Genomic DNA, 17,132 nt, shown 5'->3' with positions numbered 1-17,132 from the left:
TTGACTGGCACACTGATTCTTTTGGTCAAATCTGTTGCAGCATTTTGTGCTGCTGTCTGGCTGCAGCCAGCACGACAACACTGAGCCTCTTTGTGCTCTCGGATACACTTACATCTCTTACGCAAAAGTGGGAACTCATTTTGCTCCAAAGTGACGCCATTTCTTCCAAGGACAAACTTAGTGGTGGAATGTAATGGTAAGTGCATTTACTCAAGTACTGTACTGAAGTACAAAAGTTGAGGTACTTGTACTTTACTTGAGTCTTTTCTTTCTACTTCTACTCCGCTACATTTCAGAGAGAAATATTGTACTTTTTACTCCACTACATTCATCTGTTACAGCTTTAGTTACTAGTTACTTTAGTTACTCCGCTACATTCATCTGTTACAGCTTTAGTTACTAGTTACTTTAGTTACTCCGCTACATTCATCTGTTACAGCTTTAGTTACTAGTTACTTTACACATTAAGATTTCTGCTCACAAAACACATGTAGTTTATAAATCTGATGTTTTATTCTAAAGTAAACTAGCCAACAATATAACGGCTACAAGTCAGCTGAGATGATCAGACCATTAAACACACAGCTGGTTGGATCCTTTACACTTTCTACAATGGGAGGAGAGTTCTGCATTGAGTACTTTTACTTTTAATACTTTAAGTACATTTTCCTGATGATACTTACATACAAAATGAATATGTCCCTGCGTCAATAAAGCTTTTGAATAGCAGATAAATGAATGATGAAATGAATGGGAAACTGGGCCTGAACTCGGCTCCTGTCCTTCCAACACACAGGCACGCCGAGCAGTGTGGACACCAACACTGGGAGAGAACTAAAGAACACATCATCAGCTTTACTCGTCTCACTGGGAATGCAGCTGGCTTCATCTTCATCATCATCATCATCATCATCATCATCATCATCATCTTATGGAGTAGTGCAAAATACTGTTTTAGTTAGAAGTAAATCCACATCACAGACAACAAGCTAATGTTGAAAATAATACATAGTGTCAAAATTAACATCTCTGCTAAGCTAAATAAAATATGAAGTTAAATGCTGAAATAAAACAACGTGTGACCAAATGAACTGAACGCTGCTTTGATATGGATATTTTCTACTAATATAGCCTACTGATTACCTTTATGGAGTAGTTTGAAATCATGGCTACCGGCACACACCAAATGGGAAACCAGCTGAAAATATTACTAAAGCAACATTTTATTTCTCATCTTATTCTGCATTATGTATGTCTGTTCATGTGACTGCATGTCATTTCTTATTATCAAGCAGTTGTGTTTGTAGGCAGAAAAGCGCAGGTGTACTCCAACCCATTCATGATGGCTGCCTGTCATCATGCTGACTCACTGAAATCTCTGACTGGGACACTTGATGGAGTTGAGCCTTCGTTAAGGTTATTAATCTCAGCTGTGCTTTTTCTACTTTCCCCAGAGCCAGCCCCCAAGTGGGCGTGGCATCTATGGCCCGTAATGCCCGTTGGTTAATCCTGCTAAATCTCTGACCAATGAGCGAGCAGCTGTGTTGTATTTAAACACAATTCTGATCACTCGGCTTTCTTTTCAAAAAGTCGCTGAAGTTACTTTACTAAAGAAATACTCAAGTATAATATCAGTTACCGATGTACATGCCATGTTGTTTATACATTCTACTTTACAGTAAATAATCTGTATGATCCCCTCCACCTGCCAGTTCTCGGCCTGACTAAATGTTGGCAGAAATGTCAAATGCAAGTGTGTGTATAATCTCACTAATTATGCCAAAATCAGAAATGTGGTTTCACTTGTGTATTGACAGGGTGCTTGAAATCCTTGAAAATGCTTGAATTTTGATGTGTTTTCAAGGTTTGAAAACTGCTTAAAATGCTTGAAATTGTAACTGTTTCTGTCACGACAAATACCTATCTGACTGAATAGTCAGTTTATTAAATAGAGAAATAAAAGTCTGTTTGTGACACTATTGACATGCCGACTGCAGGGGATAGCAGCAATCTCCACAACCGCAATGTTCCCGCCTGTAGCAACAAAACTAAACTAAAAAAGGATTTTCTATTTCCATCGGGTATCAGGTGGCTTTTTGTGATCACACATATCGCGATGACAATAGAAATACTGTCTTCATCACTAATACACATGAACATGTAATATCTATATTCACATTAGACACCACCGCTGACTATCCCTCTAAGAATTTGGCCAAAATAAAGCATATTGACCATACACAAACGAGCTGATGGGGTCGCTGCGACTCAGCTGTTCAAGTCTGCCGTTATGTGGTCGTGACTGAAGAGAGAGAGAGAGAGAGCGCCCAGCGGCGTGAATCAGGGAAATAAAACGTGTTTTCGCAGATTCATCTCTAGAAATGCAACATGAACGCCATCAGCGGACCTTCCAGCTCTCAGCTTCAGGGCAGAGCCCTCAGTCCAGTGAGACACGCACGCCTCGTTAGTGGTGTAAAATAGTGATTGTTACTTTCCAAGTGCCCCGAAGACAAGCTAATCACCGGTTCGTACACACTGGATCAGCATGAAAACAGATCCCAGAGAACGTGTTATTAACCCCTAGGGGCATTTTGCGCCGGAATTGTTCTTTAAGCTCTTCCATTTCACATTTTGAGTTTCATATTTGATGTTTCTCTTTTCTTATTTCCATTGCGATTTTCAATCAATAAAAGATTTCAAAGATTTCAGGTTAAGCATTTATATTTAACTTTGCATTTTAAATTGGACTTTTTGCATTGCACTTTACATTTTCAAATTATCATTTTAAATTTCCACTTTACTACTTTTCAGTTCCAAATTCAGTTATGGCATGATTTTTCCTAGTAGCGTCGTAAATTAATCTAAGTATCTGAATCAGGTGACACATTCAACGAGAAACCATATTTGGCTCCTAGGGGGCAGTGCAAAATCAGGAATTACAAAAATGACATTGAATATTGATATTTGAGCTGAATTATCTCAACATCTCCACAGTAGATATGGACATGTGGGCCATCACCAGGCAGGATGGGAGCTGTAGTTTCTGAATCAGGTGAAATATGTAACTAAACCATTTTTGGCCTCTATATGTAAAGGGAAAAAAGATTACACTTACACCTCAGTGTGGTAGGCTACAGGAGAATTGAGACTTTTTAAATGTACAGTACTTTAATTTTTGGCTTTTATTCAGACAGATTCAGCACAAACGAGTGTCAGGAAGTAATTGTGAGACGGGAGGGACTGGGCAATGGTCAAAGTGTCACGGACACTGCCAGCCAGCCGAGTGATGATGGGAGTTGCGCATGCTCAGGTCTGAATGGTTTACGGCATAACGGGTCATACTGAAATTTGTGAAATCCATAAAATAACTTTTCTCACACATTTTCCTTCATTTTGTCATAAATTATTGTATGAAGAGTTACATTTGTGAGTGCAAGTCCAGGGTTTAAAGATTGTTCACTAATTCTGTCTGTCAGCTGTGATCAGATGTGGGGCAGCTTTCACTCAGGTCACCTAGAGAGCCTCCACGTGTTTTTAACGCGTTTGAAGCATTTTTCTCAATATTTTCAACGTTCCTTTACTTTTTTTGTTGTTGTTTTTTTTCAAATGCAATAAAATTGAATGAAACACCCAAATCCAATGAAATGGTGAATTGATCATTTATTTCACTTTAATTTTAACACTACTTTTCGGCAAATTTCCATGACTATGTATTCCTGAAAATGTCAGTCAACCTTATACAATAAGAATAAAAATCTGTTAGTTTACGCTCAGGTTTAACAATAAAATGACAATTTATGTGGTTCATAGTGGGATTTGTAATATCGCGCCCAGAATAGAACGTTGAGGTTAAGATGACATGAAATACATTTAATCACATTATTATGCTGTTTAAAAAAAAAAACTAGTAACTTTTCCAGGTTTATTCAAAACGTATGAGCCCTGTTGTGAAGAGCGTTGTATGGAACCATCCACGTTATTTTGACTATTTGGTTGAAAGAAACCCAAAGTTCTGATGTAGAAACATTGAAAACGAGGACACCAGGAGGGTTAAGGGACGGTTCTACAGAACACACCATCGTGTGCCAAATTTGAACCAGTTCAGGGGTCTCATTTATAAACGTGGCGTACGCACAAAACGGGACTGAAAATGTGCGTACGCCACTTCCCACGCAAAGGTTGTGATTTATAAAAAACTAACTTGACGGGAGAATGTGCGGTCCTCCACGCAAACTCTGACCCATGCGTACGCACATTTTGGAGACAAAACAGGAATTGGCGACGCAGATGGTGAGGTGGTGACCTGAAGTCAGACTGCAGAAAGTAAATGGGAATAAGATTACCCTTAATATTTTCTAGTATCTAGCTACGGAATACAGTTTACCACTAGTTGATGCTGTGTTGATAAGGTGTTAACAATCACAAATTGTTGTAAACATATAAATACTGTGGTGAACCCGTGCGTAATGCTGCATGATGGCACTGCTGGCCCTGCAGGAGGACTACACCAATGGAAGAATCAGGAGAGAGAGAGACTTCAGGGACTACGACGATGACTGGCTCATATGCCGATTTAGATTCCCTAAAGCTGAGCTCTTGGATCTCTGTACTGAACTGGGGCCAGTAGAGAGGGCAACGCGCCGGAACCGTGCCATCCCGGTCCAAATACAGGTCCTCACCACTCTGGGGGAAACTGGCTGTTTCCAGAGGGAAATGTCAGACAGCTAAGTGTTTTTTATAAATATATATAATCTTAAACTTTATCACTAAGGCTTGTTTGGATATAATATATAGTTCTGTTAAATCTTATCATATAGGTCTGGTATATCGAAGCTGTGCCGTAATGCCTGCCGTTTTGGACGTATTAGTATTGATTTATGTAGGTTCCATACACCGGACAAGAACAGGCCGAAATTATAATTCAATTTGCAGCAATTCATGAACGTGTGAGAAGTTTTTAGCTTTTTCTCCGCCAGTCGTCATGATTCAGTGTAACAACTTTCAGGGTCATTAACATACTGATCAGCATTCACGAGGTGCTTTGCATTGACTATTTCTGGTTATAAATGGGCGTGTTCAGGGCGGGATAAGAGGCTGATTCACGTACGCACATTTGTAGGTAATCTGTGATTTATAAAGGGAACTTTGCTTACAGGTGTGGTACACACGGTTTTATAAATCTGACTTTTTTCCGGCGTACGCCATTTTGGGCTTTTGGGCGTACGTACACTTATAGTAAGGATCCTACGCACACTTTTAGAAATGAGACCCCTGGTTACTACACATGAGAGATTATGTATCTTTATCTGTGCTCTTGTCACCGGTTATTCCCACCGCCAAAACATGAATGCTTGGTTTGCTGTTGTGGGGGATGAACTCCTTAGTTTAAATGACAGAAGTGTCAATCTGATGCCTTACTCTGGTTTATATATATATATATATATATCACATCAAACTGTCTCTCCATTAAAAAAAGCAACACAGCTCAAGACTGAAATCTAATTTATTTTAGATATGTACAGAAGAAAAATGCTGGATTTCACAAGTAACAGAAAAATAAAAAATAAAATGACATCCTCTCATATGCAGACACACACACATGCGCTCATACACTGCCTCTCTTTCTCTCACACTCTCCGGCTCTCTCTCCCGTCACTTTAAAATGTATTTCTCTCTGGTAGATATGTTATACTGCATTTGCGGGGTAACTGTGCTGTGCTGTGAGTCGCTGCTGACATTAAAACTATCCTGTTGTCTGGTTTTGGTGCGTTTCTAAGCCGTGAGTAAAGGTGTATGTGCAGGGGAGGGGTGAGACTAGTCAAATATAATTCTCTGTATGTGCCATCCTGTCAAGCCCACATAAACATACATGTCCAAACTTTTGACTGGTACTGTACACACCATTTATATGCATGCATGCGCGCGCACACACACACACACACACACACACACACACACACACACACACACACACACACACACACACACACACACGTTCTGCCTCTCTATCTCCCAGTTCCACCTTTATCCCATAATTCAGTTCACAACACTGCGTGAGGGGCTATAGATGACTGACGATTTCTCAGCTCTGTGATTAACAAATGCAAAATATTAATATTCATAACAAAAAAACTATCCCATTGAATTAACTGTCCTCCTCTAGCGGCCTCGTGTCCCATTTCCTGCGTCACTCCTGTCCAAATCCCTCCGTTTCCTCGATGGCGAACAGGAGCTTCTCTCGGAGCTGCTCCAGGCTCCTGTAGGGCGGCAGGTCCAGACGGTTGAAGCTGCGAGGAAGAGACAGACAGGTCACTATTAGTCACTAACAGGTCCCATACGATACAACTTTGTTGTCAGTTTACACTGGAACTCATTTTGTGTTCCCAAGCAGCTCCGCTCAAAAAGAAGAAAAAGAAAAATACACACAGAGCTAGACAACAATTATACATATAGTACAAAGATGAAGACACATCAACAGCCATGGCAAAGATACATGTTTCATGATATCCTCGGATCCAGATCTGAATTGGCAGCACACTGATTTTGGTTTAGCAACAGGATAGACTGATGTAAAATTGTGTCTAAACGAAGGGACTCTAAATCGCCTCGTTAGAAGGCAGACGTTGGTTCAGAGTTTAAAACATGCATGGAGTCGGATAAGAGATGCTGTTAACAAGTCTGAGCATGCTCTTCTTGTTTGAAAGGAGTGTGGTCCGTCAACAGTACATGCAGTATAGTTGGGAATATTGTGTTGCTCAGTGTATTGGATGGACATTGGCAGACATGTCTCCGTCAGTGTTGTCCTCCTTTCAAATGAAAGGAAGCAGTTTGAGTCTGTCTAAACGGTGGCCGTCTCTCGGCTGTCTCAGTCCTACACAGCAAATGATCCCAAACTCTCCCTAGTCTCAGTAACGTCCTAGTTGGGATCAGTCAGTGTAATTTCTAATCATGTATAGTACCAGTCAAAATTTGGACACACTTTTCCAAACTTTTGACTGGTACTGTATTTTATTCTTTACTCTTTTAATCACCATGGGGTTAAAGTTATAATCCTCAGGATGTTCATGAAATCAAACCAGTTGTACATTTTTTCTACACTGGCCTTTTAATGTATTTAAATCTTGTCATTACCTCCCTATATAGGTTAGAGGTTGTCATTCCAGTGCTGGTTTAAATGCCCTACATCACATGTGTCAAACTCAAGGCCTGAGGGCCAAATCTGGCCCGCATATCAATTTATGTTCACAATAAATTTTGGCCCACCTAGTTTTTGTTGCTTTTCTGAAGGTTTTGTCACTTTTGTCGACACTTTTTCTGAAGTTTTTTCCAATTTTTCCATTTTTTGCTGCTTTTTCCGGCGTTATTGTCGCTTTCACAACCTTTTTTGGACTTTATGTCCACCAAAGTGTAAGTGAGAAGACTTTATAAGACATACAGTAATATGGTCAATGATATTTGACTTTTCTCTCAAATAAAAGCAGGTCAATAAACTCTATATCTAGCCCTTGATGTGATTCTCATTTTCCTGTGTGGCCCTCAGTAAAGTTGAGTTTGACATACACACAGGATTCACAGGAAAACGATGCAGAATGCTAGTAGTACAAAATGATCGGAACATAAAACATGCACGTTTAGGTGAGCTTTCAATCACATCTCACAGCCTTCATCTGGTCTCTAAGAACATCAGTCAGAAAAGCTAAAAGTGGATCTTGGGGCTTAGATTATAACACAATGCTTAACATGTTGACAGATCCGGCAGCAGCTTACCATGTGTGGCTTCTTGGAAGCCAAGTCTCCTTCCCCACCTTGTCTATGCAGAACTTCTGGGGACCGTTACTTCCTGCACGGGGGAGGTTATTTCATCAAATATAAGCTTGAATATTTTACAGTTAAGTTACATACATATTATAACAGCAACAACCGGAAAATATTTTTGGTATTTTTGGTGGGACCCCTCCCACAAACTCTTTGAGCCACCCCCCTCTGGCAGGAGGCTGAGGTCCATCAGGACCAAAACCTCACGTCACATGAACAGCTTTTCCCCTCCGCCACTAGCCTTATTAACAAGGCCCCGAAACCACCCTGACTCTCCACCTTCATGCCACTGTTCTTTCTCTGCTCTTTGCTCTTTATTTTTTATTTATATCTTTATTTATTATTTATTTTTAACTTAATACATACTGTGTAAATATACCTATACTTATATTGTTTAATATTCAATCTAAAGAATGTGTGACGTGCACCAACACCAAAACAAATTCCTTGTTTGTGTTAAAAAATGTACTTGACAATAAAACCCTTTCCGATTCTGATTCTGAAATATCATATAAGCCGCGATTCAAATTATGGGTAGTAATAAAACAGAGTGGTCTAAATGTACCTGCAGCCTACAACAACTGTTTACACAAATACAATATAATGTACACTTTCACAGCACTAATTCCATCAGTACAACGTGTTCTACTCACCACTGTGCTGCTCCAATTTCTCTTTTTAACAGACATACATCCACCTATCACTGTCATTGTAACCAACTTTTCTGCTTTTCCCAACCAATGTTAAGCTGCTGTTAATGAAACGTCATGTCCATTTTTCACATTAAAAGCCTATAGTACCAATAATGGGAAGGCTGGGATACCTATTCATATTTCTTTACTTGACTTTGGTTTATCAGCACAGCTGTTTTGTATTACGTTTTGTATAGTCTATAAACACGATGTTCCACTTCCAGGATTGCTCGGTTGCCGCTGGAAATTTCGCCGGATATCTGTTACCTTGGGCTTTCTTTGTGTTGGCGTTCTAACCTCTGGTGGATTTGTGAGGACTATGGTTAACTGCTCCTCAGATCTCTGCAGGGTAAATCCAGAGAGCTAGCTAGACTATCTGTCCAATCTGAGGTTTCTGTTGAACGACTAAAACTACTTTTGAACGTCCACATGTTCCACCAAAACAAGTTCCTTCCTGAGACTATTTAGCAGAGGCACCGTGGCTCTGTCCAGCGCTTAGCACCGCCCAAGACGATTGTGACTGGTTTAAATAAAATGCCAATCTTTAAAATGAGTCCAGTATAAAGAGTGAACGCTGTAACCGACAGCCATAGACCGGGCTGCAATGTAACCCTGTAGGGCAAATGTGCATCGTCAGTTTGGTCCACTAAAAGTTCTGTTTTTGCTGCTGACAGACTCAGATTATTATTCTAAGTGTCTGACAACATTATGGAAATGATCCCTACAGAGATAGACCTTTAAAACCTCTTTGAGACCTTTCTGTTTAACCAGAAACAGCTCTGAGGTCACTAGCCCTAAACCCACCAGACACCATTTAAATAATCAGTACTTTTAGTGTGTATAGAGCCAACATATTTTCAAATGTAAATCGGTAAACTATGTGTTTATTTCAAACTAAACTAGAGTTATTATGGTTGGAAAAGTGGAAAGACGACCCAAACGGCTTGTGGCGTTTGTGAGTTTGTGTGTGAATCAGTCCGGTGTACCTATGAGCTCGGCGAAGCCTCCCACAGGCAGCCGACAGGTTCCAGTCACAAACTGTAGCAGACGGATTCTCTTCTCATTGTCCATCTCTTTCACCACCTGCAGGAACACAACGCTATCATTCACTGGACACACACATCAGTGCTCATTCACACCGCTACACATACACTGCATCATAGCAGATGTGTGTGTTTAGATCAGGGGTTGAGGCATAAGACTGTATAAGTGAAGCCAAAACATCTGGATCGCTCCCTGGTGGCTGGCTGCAGTATAGGTCATAAACCCTGCCCCCTCCATGTTAGCGGATAGGACATAGGCCAAAAAAAATAAATAAATCAAATTACACATTACATTTTTTTCCCCAAAGATGGTTTCTGTCATTTTAGGTAGTTCTGATCACGCTGGTATTTGTTCAAGTGTTCAATTTGGCAGCGCCAGTATCTGGGATATTTGGGCTTCACTTTTGTACAGTGGGAGGAAGTGAAGACGCGTCTTCATATACAGTCTATTGTTTTCTGTAAGGTGTTGCCTCGTGCTCAGTGAACCATAGTGTGTCCATACCTGCCAGAACCAGTGGATCTGCTTGCTGTTCTTGGTGTAATGTCTGTAGATGGTGTTCTTCTGCCAGTCAGCCATGTCGATCTCCTGCATCCCACACAGCATCAGCTGCAACAAACAGAATGATATTTCAAGTCCAGTTGTGTGTCCTTTATTCTTTGTGTTTGTTTGACTCAGTGGGCAGAAGACAACACGAGACAGGACAGTGTTAACACGGTGATTTCCCATCTCTATTCTAACTGAATTCTCTACACTGTATTGAAATATTAAATAAGACAAATAAAGTAAGCATTTCTCCTGTCGTGGGCGACAGCGTCGACTTTGTACGACCTTTTATTGTAAGGGAATAAAAAATCAAAAAAGACATAAAAAAACAACAACAAAAAACAATTGGATTGCAAACATTTGAATTCATTCTAAAGCCATTTATTACTTCTTCTTCTAATATTGTTTCAAAAACCACGGGCCCCCTCTCTCTCCCCTTTCTCACCTAGCTGTCTTATCAATTAAAGGCAGAAAAGCCCCAAAAAATTATCTATAAAAAAATACCACGGGCCCTCCCTCCAGCACCTCCAACTCCTCCTCACCTCCAGCTCCTTCTCGTCGAAGTAGCGAAGCCACTCCAGAGGAACCACTTCGTTGAAGCCGTCCAGGAAGGCTTTGGTCTGCTCCTCTACCCCGCGGGTGAACCTCCAGTCTGTCAGCAGGCTGCACCAAGGAACAGAGATGGTCTCATACCATTTTTTCCTTTCCTGATACCGATTCCTTAAAGCTTTAGTGCATAACTTCTTGATATTAATTAACGTCCGTTACATTCAAGCCATTGGTGGCGGTGCACGGTCACAGAAGGCTTGTATCATGTAGACGCGCCAATAGTTTTGTTGTCATTACTTAGAATTTCTCATGGGGGAGACAGAAACTACACACTGTAGCTTTAACTTGCGTATCAGCCAATACCGAGAATCGATCCGATACCAGTGTGTCATATATTTTATCATGTTTTAACAGCTGTATACTACTATATGATTGCTATCAGTGTTTTATCAAAATCTCTGTGAAACATGAACAAACACAAACAATGAAAGCCATACAGCTTTCTTTAATTATCCAGTTTGACAGCGAGTCATAACAGAAAAAGAACATGAATAAACTACTTTAAAGTAGATTATCTTCTGGGCTAAATCACGTGGTATCAGATCGGTGCATAAACTCCAGTACTCGCCGATAGCCACACCAGCATTTCAGGCAGTATCGGAGGCTTTTTCCGATACTGGTATCGGTATCTGAACATCAACGCTGACATCATTTAGGTAAGACATAACTTAGACTGTGTGTCTAGTAGTGGCCATTACTGCTTATGTTAACGTGCCTGATGTACTCTTCCTTGTTTTCCTCATTGACTAGCTCGTTCTCCCCGTCATCTTTCAGCTGGTGAGTGGAAACCTTCCCGAGGATCTCCATGTCCTGTGCAAAATACAGCTCCACGCCACACTCCTCCAGGTGGTTCTCTCTGGATGGACATGGACACGGACACACACACACAGAAAAAAAAACTAAATTTAAGGCAGTAGCCTTTGCCACACTTAAATTGGAAATCACCTACTATTCTGCCTTTTAGACACTGGATTAGAGTTACCTTCTCTAGAACTGAAAACATCAGACTCTCCCTAAAAGCTTATAGTGTTTGGAATAAATAAATCCGGCAGTTGCATTTTTAGTTTTTGCCTTTTGTCTGTTGTCTAAGGTGTTCAGACTCCGCCACATTCAGGAGAATGTATATATATCCAATCTGACTGCTTGAATTTGTTGATGAAAACCATGTGTATCAATATCTATATGGTGACAGGATAATTGTAATCAAATTGAATTGTGAGACCAGTGAAGACTCACACCGCTAGTAAATAGTAAGAAGATTTGTCTTATTTTTTTCAACATGTAATTGACTGATTTTATAATGAACTACACACCCAGGATGTTATTTTCCCAGGTCTATTCTACAAATAAGAGTTATAAAAAAATTAAAAAAGGGGAGCAAGAAATGAGGCATGAAAAATGTTCTTACCTCCACTTTCTAGTCTTGTGAACAGAAGTGAACAACAACACACAAAGAGGTTTAATCCTGCGTTACTTACTTGACCCACATGATGGAGTTATAAAACTCGGGGTCTATGGACTCCAGGTCTTTGAGCGTGGGTTTCTTGTCCAGCATTCGCTTGTAGAACGGCAGCGTGAAGCCGGTGTCAATGAACTTTCCATGGTACAATGCCTGCAGGGAGGATTTGATACATTAGAAACCACAATGAGGAAGGTCTCCTGGTCTTCACTGCTCAAATCCAGAAAGAAACACATTAAAACTCAGTGTTAGTTCACTAAACCTGATATTTTGGCAGCTTGGAGTCCCTGAACCTAACAAAGTAGATTAAGTAGGGGGAGTATTTTCCCCTGTAGTCTTATTGTATAGCCACTGATGACATGTGGTTGAAATCTGTTCTTGAATTGTTTTAATAGCCAGTCACCTCTACAGGAAACATGAATGGGGCTTTTATTCCTGGAATCATGGCAGCCTGGTGTAAAAACACTAATTCTTTTAAGTCACAAAAGCTTTATTTAATTGGTCCTGACATTGTTGCTGCTGCCATGTGTAAATTTGACTTTAAAATTACATTCTAGTGACTTATCCTGTGCCTTTTATCCTGATTTTCACGGTGAGAACTACAAGGAGTTAAAGGACTAAATTAAGAATTCCAAAATGTCCATGGCCGAGGGAAGTTCAATCAATATTTGTGAACATGAGGTGCTCTCTCTCAAAGCCAGAAACCAGAGAAGTAAGTCTAAAACTTGTGATGTCATCAAGTAAAAAGTCTGGAGCTGCTCCTTAAGACAATGAATGGGAGACTGATTTGGATTTCTTTTTTTTTCTTCTTTTTTTTCCTATTCTCAGTTGTGAAACAGAAAATGTACCCATATACTACCAATGCGTTGTCTATGGAGCAGTTTGCACTTGATGACATCACAAACTTGAGTTTTAGCACTATAGTTTTTGGATTTGGGAGAGAGTTGTTCATGTATACTAATATTTTTGGACTGAACACTTGTTTTGAAACTTCTGTAGTTTCCCTTTAAGGTACAGAGATAAAACACTAAGCTGACTAAAGCCCATGTGTGCACTTAACATAAATACATTAAACTGCTTTAAATCAAGTCATAATCTTAGTTTGGTGTGTGTGTGTGTGTGTGTGTGTGTGTGTTCACAGCGAGGTAGACTCAGACTCAGCCAGATGGAGCTGTTTAATGTTAAAAAAACCACAGAGGGCTCAGAGCTATGATGAGCCAAGAACAACACAGACGCCCACTGACTGACTCAGTCTGCTCTGTCCTACTGTTTCCTGACTGACCATGTGTCTGTCTCACAGCCAGAGAGAGAGAGAGAGAGAGAGACACACACACACACACACACACACACACACACACACACACACACACACACACACACACACACACACACACACACACACACACACACACACAGAGGAAGATTCAGAGGCAGATGAGATGGTGTCAGTGGAAAGACAAAGTAAAAAGGAGGCAGTAAGAGGGTTTGCTAGTTGAGACTTGGTAGAGAAGCATCTTAAGGGAATTCAGCAAAGTGCATTTTAGGACTAAATATAGGCAGCTGCTGGCGGGTGTGGGCTGGGTGCGGCAGTGAGGTCATGGTGTGGGTGAGGGGTGGGGTGGCAGACGGAATGAGGGGTGGGGGTGTTGGTTTTGGGACCTACAGCTTTCTAGAGTTAATCCCAGAGAGGGAGACATTATAGTACATACTGTACATCATGTACATACACTGTCAATACTGAAGGTGGATAACTATTTAACTGTACACATACAGTACCACATGTACACACACATGGCCTAGTGGTAAAGACCTGTGCCACACGATTGCAGCGCCCCCTGCTTTTATTCTGTTCATACTATTCTGCTCTATTTAAACTGCTCTCCTTTTTTAACACAGATAGTGGTGGAGAGTGGCTGAAAGGCGGACTGTAACAGCTGCTCTGATCTGCAGCTGGGCGTCTCTACAGGCTGTGACGTTTTTAGAGGAGTCCTCTTGACTTAATGTTTAAATAAAGACATTGATTTCTGAGTTGTGTAGGCAGCCATGAACACCAACTAAAATGAAACAAGTTGTTGAAAGCAAGTTTTTACAAAAGGCTTTTCAATTTCAGCAAAACTGGGTTTGAGGCAGCATTCTCTGTTACAAAAACACACAAAAAATAACTAGACTGGCAACAGGGTAAAAGTAAAAACAGAAAAAAAAAAAAAACAGATGTAGCCTGTCGTAGTTCATTTTTAAAGACCTTGAACTTCCTTGAAAGCACATCAAATCCCAAGTATGATTTTAATAAAACTATTCCAAAGTGAAGCTCACCATGGCGATGAAGCGTCCGATGAAGCGGAAGTATGTGAGGTGGTCGGGGTTGATGGAGGAGGCCGGGTTGATCTGCAGACAGTAGTTGTTCTTTCCGGCGTATTCAAACAAACAGTACATTGGGTTCAGCACCTCGTGGGACAGTAGGAAGAACCATTCCCTGCAGAGCAAGAGGACATTTTTATAGTATGAAGGATTTTCCTAAAGAAAACTATGTACAGACTAATCTCTCATTAGTCACTGATGACCCAGTAGAAAGGTATGGGACTGTCTGTAGCTGCAGAAACTGCACTCTGCCTGTAGTTTCTCTTTTCTTATTATTTTTTGTGTGCGGGACGTTTATGGGTGTCAGCAAATAGCCTTTGGGCCCCACGTGGGTGTGTAATCCCCAGCCAATAACAGCGTGTAGGGTGTACTGACGCACAAGGCACCCAATGACCTCTGCTGTGTGCTGTCGGTCAGTGTGTCTGTTTAAGCTACACACACACACACACACACACACACACACACACACAGAGAAACAGACGGGATGAAGCTTTGCATGCACGCACAATGCTCGACCATTTTCCTTTTAAGAAACATAAGGGCATAATGTTGGATGATTCTGTAATTTAACATCAGAACTATCAATTTTCATCAAAGACTGGTCCAACAGAGGAAGTGGAGGAGCAACAAGAACAGATAACAAATATGTGACATGACAAAAAAGACCCCTTAGACATAGACGGACAAATAAAACAATAATCACAGTACAAAAACTAAAATAACAGAGCTCACAATGAAACCGTAAGTCTACCTCTTCAGAGGAATGACACATTGTATGTTTGAAAATTGTACTAAATCAATTATAGCCTAAGTGAAGAACTATCCAGTTATCATTTAATTAGTCCCAGGTTGGTTTGACATAGGATTTTAGGATGAGTGGAATGAATATAATTCATAGAGGAAGACTAGAAGATATGGGGAATACTTTAATTACATCACAGGATAGTACCGAGTTGTGTGTCTGTAAGTTTCAGGCCGGTCTAACTTAAGAGTTTGTTAATTTTCTGAAGTTTTTTTGCAGGGTTGCCATCACTTAATGTAGTATTTGATATTTGTTCTTCTTCTTTGTTGGGTATCTAATTAAGTATTTTGAAATAACCACCTTCTAAATGTAAAAAGTTGAGCACTGTTAAAGCAACACTAGAGAACTTTTTGTAACTTAAAATAATGTTTCCAAAATGGTTTCAGTGGTTCACCAACTCGTAACAGGGTGAACGGCACTTCTGCACCTCTACCGGCTCTAACCACACTATGCAAGTTTGCCAGATCGGGTAGCTGATCTGTACTTCCAGTGAGACATAATGGGACAATTCACCCATTCAGACCAAAGCAGGAAAAGTTCTCTAGTGTTGCTTTAACACTGAGCTCTGAGGAAAAACGGAGTACAATTTAATTTGCTTAGTTTGATTTCATTTAATACTATCACATTTAATGAATCCAGTTTTGACGTTACTTCAAATACAATTAAAAAAAATGTAAATCCTCAAATTAAATTCTGAATAAATCCTGAAGTCTACAGATTCTCATTAAATGAATATTTTAGATCAATGATGGCCATACTGCCAGGAAAAATGTTACATTGTCGTTTTGCTTTGGTTTTTGTTCCGATTAAACATACCAGATATAACGTGTTAATTAGTGAGCTTTAGCGGGCCTGGTGGGCCGGAGCCAGGACAGATAGTGGTAATAACTTTACATCTAACTCTCAGAAAAAGACGGGAATAAGCAAAATGTAGAATTATGGTGATCTTGTGCAGACCAGCTGTCAAAAATAAGAATTTTTATCAACCTACTCTGGATAGTGATATCAATTACAATATACAGTCAGGGTCCAAAATTAGCAGCATCCACTGGCCAAATGCTGGTAAAATAGTGGCTGGTAGATTTGCTTTACTTACCAGCCAAAAAAAACATTCATTAGATATTTGGCTGGTGGACAAAAAAAAGCTAATTTTGAACCTTGTATACAGCACATTAACACATTTCCACACATCTTACAATCAAAATGTGACACATAAATTACATGGAGACCAAAAACATATAATATGAGGGATGAATACAACAGGACAGAATCAAATAGACACAAAGAGACTGTGGAAGGATGCATGTTAGAGAGAATGAGGGCCCACTAGCACCACCACCAGCTGCAGCAGCACCAGAACCTAGCGCTCCCAAGGCCCCTGCCCTCCCCCTCTGGGTTTATGGGAGGGGATATGGACTGACGGACGGACGGACGGACGCAGACACCTCACAACATCCCGTCCGTGGTTCTACCCTGTGGTAGAACAGCATAATGTCACCTACCATAGGGTAAAACCACTGCCGTGACACCGGAGACAGAGACACAATGCAAAATCAAACAGAAACAAAATGAGAACACCGCCAACAGAAAAATAAACAACATATACAGAGAGGAAGACCTGGAACACAGCAGACACGGGGGGGGGGGGGGGGGATGGATACATGTGATGGGTGGATGGAGGGAGGGAGGGGGTAAGGAAAGAGGACAGAGATGTTGCAAGAGGGTAGGAGGTGTTGTTTGGTTTGCTGGCCACCAGAGACAGTTTCATTGTCACACACACACAAATCTCTCCTACACCAATCTACCCTCG

At 40.6% G+C, this 17,132-nt stretch overlaps 1 protein-coding gene across 4 annotated transcripts in view; it reads right to left on the bottom strand.

The window, feature by feature from the left end:
• Window positions 1-5,485: 5,485 nt before the first annotated feature.
• The window catches only part of wwp2 (WW domain containing E3 ubiquitin protein ligase 2), a 60,854-nt gene continuing 49,207 nt past the window's right edge, over window positions 5,486-17,132 (bottom strand). For all 4 annotated transcript variants that reach the window (XM_078258002.1, XM_078258000.1, XM_078258004.1 and 1 more), the window contains 8 exons: window positions 14,476-14,635; window positions 12,182-12,315; window positions 11,419-11,559; window positions 10,637-10,757; window positions 10,053-10,157; window positions 9,494-9,590; window positions 7,768-7,840; window positions 5,486-6,287 (listed from right to left, as the gene is read on the bottom strand). In XM_078258002.1, the coding sequence (XP_078114128.1) occupies window positions 6,188-6,287; window positions 7,768-7,840; window positions 9,494-9,590; window positions 10,053-10,157; window positions 10,637-10,757; window positions 11,419-11,559; window positions 12,182-12,315; window positions 14,476-14,635 (931 nt within the window). In that variant the 3' untranslated portion in view covers window positions 5,486-6,187. The remainder of the gene's footprint in view (window positions 6,288-7,767; window positions 7,841-9,493; window positions 9,591-10,052; window positions 10,158-10,636; window positions 10,758-11,418; window positions 11,560-12,181; window positions 12,316-14,475; window positions 14,636-17,132) is intronic.

The sequence above is a fragment of the Sander vitreus genome, chromosome 8 (assembly GCF_031162955.1).
Source record: "Sander vitreus isolate 19-12246 chromosome 8, sanVit1, whole genome shotgun sequence".
Classification (NCBI taxonomy): domain Eukaryota; kingdom Metazoa; phylum Chordata; class Actinopteri; order Perciformes; family Percidae; genus Sander; species Sander vitreus.
This window is presented reverse-complemented; position numbering and strand designations above follow the sequence as displayed.